This window comes from Cynara cardunculus, assembly GCF_001531365.2.
Source record: "Cynara cardunculus var. scolymus isolate 2C chromosome LG 8, CcrdV1, whole genome shotgun sequence".
Classification (NCBI taxonomy): Eukaryota; Viridiplantae; Streptophyta; class Magnoliopsida; order Asterales; family Asteraceae; genus Cynara; species Cynara cardunculus.
Window position 1 is genome coordinate 19,355,962 of NC_037535.1, and position 4,568 is coordinate 19,360,529.

At 34.9% G+C, this 4,568-nt stretch overlaps 1 protein-coding gene across 1 annotated transcript in view; it reads left to right on the top strand.

Moving 5' to 3' along the window:
- Nucleotides 1-3,464: 3,464 nt before the first annotated feature.
- Nucleotides 3,465-4,568, top strand: part of LOC112516564 (squalene monooxygenase-like) — a 4,269-nt gene continuing 3,165 nt past the window's right edge. The window contains exon 1 of the mRNA XM_025123678.1: nucleotides 3,465-3,830. Within this exon, the coding sequence (XP_024979446.1) occupies nucleotides 3,570-3,830 (261 nt within the window). The 5' untranslated portion in view covers nucleotides 3,465-3,569. The remainder of the gene's footprint in view (nucleotides 3,831-4,568) is intronic.

Consider the following 4,568-nt stretch of genomic DNA (forward strand, 5'->3'; position numbering starts at 1 on the left):
AGCAAATGACAAGTTGTAGGGGTTAAATTGTACAAATTGTATGCGTCGTATCAAACTTTACATGAATTTATGATCTGAATTTTATTAAACCATACTATACAGCTCTATTTACGGTTTTGAATTATACAACAATGGTTTAAACCACACACTACTAGAAAACCAGGTATCAACGATGAATATCAGCGAGGGAAATTTTCCCTCGCAGATCAGCGAGGGATCAGCGAGAGAAATGCCAAAAAACACATTCCCTCGCTGATCCCTCGCTGATCTCTCACAGATCAGCGAGAGATCTGCGAGGGAAATGCCAAAAAACTTATTCCCTCGTTGATTTGCGAGGGAAATTTCTTCTGCAAATTCCCTCACTGATCCCTCGTAGATCAGCGAGGGAAATGACAAAATTCAAATTCCCTCGCAGAGAATTTGCATAATTCACATTCCCTCGCTGATCTGCGAGGGATCAGCGAGGGAAAATGTTTTTTTCCCTATTATATTATTATAGGATTTATGTATTTTTAAAAATAAAATTATTTTCGGGTTTTTTAAAAATAAATACAGGATTTATGTATTTAAAAAAAAAATTATTTCTTAATTTTTTACAAATTAGCGACGTATTGGCGAGGGAAAATCCATCGCTAAAAGTGCTTGAATTTCCCTCGCAAATCCGTCGCTGAAAGTTTCCTCGCAAATCCGTCGCTGATCCGTCGCTAAATACTTTCCTCGCTGATCCGTTGCTGAAAGTGTCCGTCGCAAATCCGTCACTGATTTCCGTCGCTGATCCGTCGCTGATAGCATTATCTACGACTATTTGACCGACGGAGTATCAGCGACGGAAAGCCCTTTCAGCGACGGATCAGCGAGGGAATTTTCCCTCGCTGATACTCTGCATTTTTGTAGTGACATAGCATAGTAATTTTTATTAATATATATATATATATATATATATATACATTATTTATATTTTAACCTAATAATAATATTTAAATAAAAAAATATCTATAAGTCCACAAGAAGATTTTTATTCCTCCTTGAATTTGAGCATGAGACCTCCTGGTACTTTTGACATTTGGAGTCAACCTCAAACCAATCGGGCGCCACCCTTATGGTTAGAACTTTATATTGCATGGACCACTATACTTTTCAATTTGTTTTGAATTTTTGACTTTAAGTAATCTGATGTAATTGATTGTACATTTCAATAGATGTAAGTAGAAATTGCACCACATTTTGCGGTGCTGTTTTACTTTTACAGTTTGAGTTATATACGATTTGGTTTGCAGTTTTAACCTTAAACCACATGAAACACACCACAAACATCCCTATCGAAATGCATAAGTAACGAATGCAATAACAATATCTTTAAAACACACGTTAAGGATCTATAGTTTGAAGATAATCATTTTAGTACCTAATTCGTGACATAAGTGAAACTTTAACGTAGTTTTGACATAGTAAGGATTAAGAATCTTACTCGGTAAAAGCGAGACAAGGATCAAGAGTCTTATCCGGTAAGTGAGGGCGRCGACTCTTAYSACRGTAAGCGCTTAACGGGTAAATTGTTGYATACKATGTYGTTTTGATGGACTAAAATCTTACTCGATAAATACATAATAGTGTTAAATTTTACCGGTAAGCACTTACCAGATAAGTATTTGATAAACGACCCCTAAGATTTCAAATTCGTATTTCATATAAAAATAATTTCACAAAAACAAATAACCACGATACAACAAGCTAATGCATATAAAGGAAACTTGAATAAATCATGTTTTTTTTTTTTTTTTTGTTAATGGTGATTTTAAAGTCAATTTTTATTTTCATAGCATATAATTTATTGTTGTTTTTCCTTTTAGATTTTAAAATTTATTATAGTTTTTATTTTTGTTCTTTACAATTCATTGTTATTTTAGTCTTTCATACTTAAAACTAAGAGGATGTTTGATTCGTAAAATGATTTTTGAAGGAATAAAATTTGTCAAAAGGAATCTAGAAAGAATTGGAATGAAATGTTATGAGGTTTGACCGAGTGTTTGATTGACATGAATGAAATGTAATGATGAAAAAAAGACAAAAATACTATTTCTTTGAAGCAGTATATCATATACAAAAATATGTCAAATTAGTAATATGAAGCAGTAATATGATGTAGAAGCAGTAACAAAATCGAAGCAGAAATCGGAATAGAAATCGTAAGCAGAAACCAAAGTATAAATTGTAAGCAGAGATCGAAGTATAAATCGTAAGCAGAAATCAAAACAGAAATTGTAAGAAAAAAATCGAAGCAAAAATCATAAGCCAAAATATGAAGTCGTAACATAAATCGAAGCAAAAATCAAAAATAGTAAGGGGCCGTTTACCTAAATGCTTACCTGGTGGAGTCAACACTACAATTTATTTTATTGCGTAAGATTGTAGTACATCAAAACGTATCCTATGCAACAATTTATGGTAAGCGTTTACCCGGGTAAAAGTCGTCACTCTCACTTACCGGGTAAGACTCTCCATCCTTATCATTGCTCTTACCGGGTAAGATTCTTGGCCCTTGTCATGTTCATCCGGTGAGGAAAATTACCCGGTAAGTACTTACCGGGTAAGCGTTTAATTAACGACTCCTAACAAAATTGAAGCAGACAACAGATGTAGTACGTTGGAGATAACAAAAATTGAAGCACAAACCGTGCCTGTAGTCTTTGATCGATGAAGAAGATGAAACAATCGTTCAAAATGAGAGAAACGAGTGGTTCGATAGATTGGAAGCGGTAGATGAGAATGAAAAAGGTGGAATGAGGGTATTTTTGTCATTTATAAAATTTTGGATGTAATGGATTTCAATTCCATCTCTTTTATGAAAGAGTAGTGAAATTCTTAAACGAGCAAATGTTTGAAATTCAATTCCATTCCATGAGTAACTAAACATTAGAATGAAATTTGGTCAATTTGAATTGCATCAGATTCCGACGAACCAAACGCCCCCTAAAAGTTAGCCTTAAGAACAAAAATATTACTGATTTTTTTGATCAACCTGGATATCCAACCCGTTATGTGAGTCGACTAATCCCAGAGCGACCACCTGCAAAGCAGGTAGCCTAAAGTCACCGCATTTGAACCTCCGTGACCACAAGAGAATTTTTGTTTCTTCTTGAATTTGAACTTAAGACCTCCAGACAGTTTTGACCTTTGGAGCCAAACTCAAACCAATCAGACACCACCTTTATGGTTAAATATTACTGAATTACGAACCAAAGGAATGAAAACCGCAATTCAAAAGCACAAGAACAAAAGTCGTAATTTTTAACAAACTTCTTAAAAATAAAAAGTTATGAAAAAAAAATTCAAAGTTAATTATCAAAATATGATATTATTAAATGTGGCAAAAAAAAAAAAAAAGACACGTTGTAAGAATTTTAGAAGACTCCAGGGACGGACTATAAAAGTGACCGAGTTGGTTAAATGCTTACCCAACGCAACCGAACCACACGAGAGAGAGAGAGAGAGAGAGAGAGAGAGAGAAAGAGAGAGAGAGAGAGGAGCTCGTATACGAGCCTGAAATTTCTTCTTCGCCTTTAGCATTCATGGAGTTTGAATTACCGACGGTGATTTATCAGAACTATCATCTTCTTGTTTCCGCCGTTGCTTTGATATTAGGCTTTGCTTTGTTGTACGGTTTGAGGTCGAATGTGAAAGCGCGTCGTAAATCGGAGGAGATTGGGAGGAAATATAGTAAGAGCTCCGGCAACGATGGATTGCCGGTGCCGAAGACTGATGAAAGCACTGACGTCATTATTGTTGGAGCCGGTGTTGCTGGTGCTGCTCTTGCTTGTACACTTGCCAAGGTGCGTAATTCTCATCGTTTTCTCTCACCGAAACATACTTGCTTCTACTGTTCTACTATATTTAGGTATATATATGTCGTCGAATTTTATGGTTTCTGAATAAGGACTCATTTAGACAAATCATGCATATTTCTGCTATTTTAATTATGGAAAACGACTTACTTTTCGGTAGATTTGTTGCTTGTATCGTTATCTTGTTCGGATAGTTCGGATCCAAGTATTTTGACATCTCGTGTTCTTGCTATTGCACCTTCATGTTCAAACTGGACTAGTAGTAAAATAGAAATATAGAATCGGAATGATTTACAGAACTAGAATTGATTCTCTTCCCTTTTAAGATTAGACTTTTTTCATTTATGTCTCGATTATTTTCACTTCCATTGCTTATGGATTATTGAGTTTTCAGCATTAATTATTTTGGCGGTGTCACTGCTCGGCCTTAAATTCTTGGTAGGCGCTCGAATATTTGATAACAAGCTAAACCGTGTCTAAATATATGCCTTATAAAATTCACATCAAATATTGCTGTGAGAAATTTATACCTTTTCAATTATTTCTCTTCGATGAAGTTACGCCCATCTATTCTGAAACTGGAAATGTCAAAAGGAAAATGATATATGCAACACAACTAAGCAAATAATTAAAGCATCTTACTAGTTGCCTCCCTCCATTGTAGTTGGACCCTCAGTTCGGATATCTTTGAGATTAGAATCAATCAATACAGTGTCTGTTATGCCC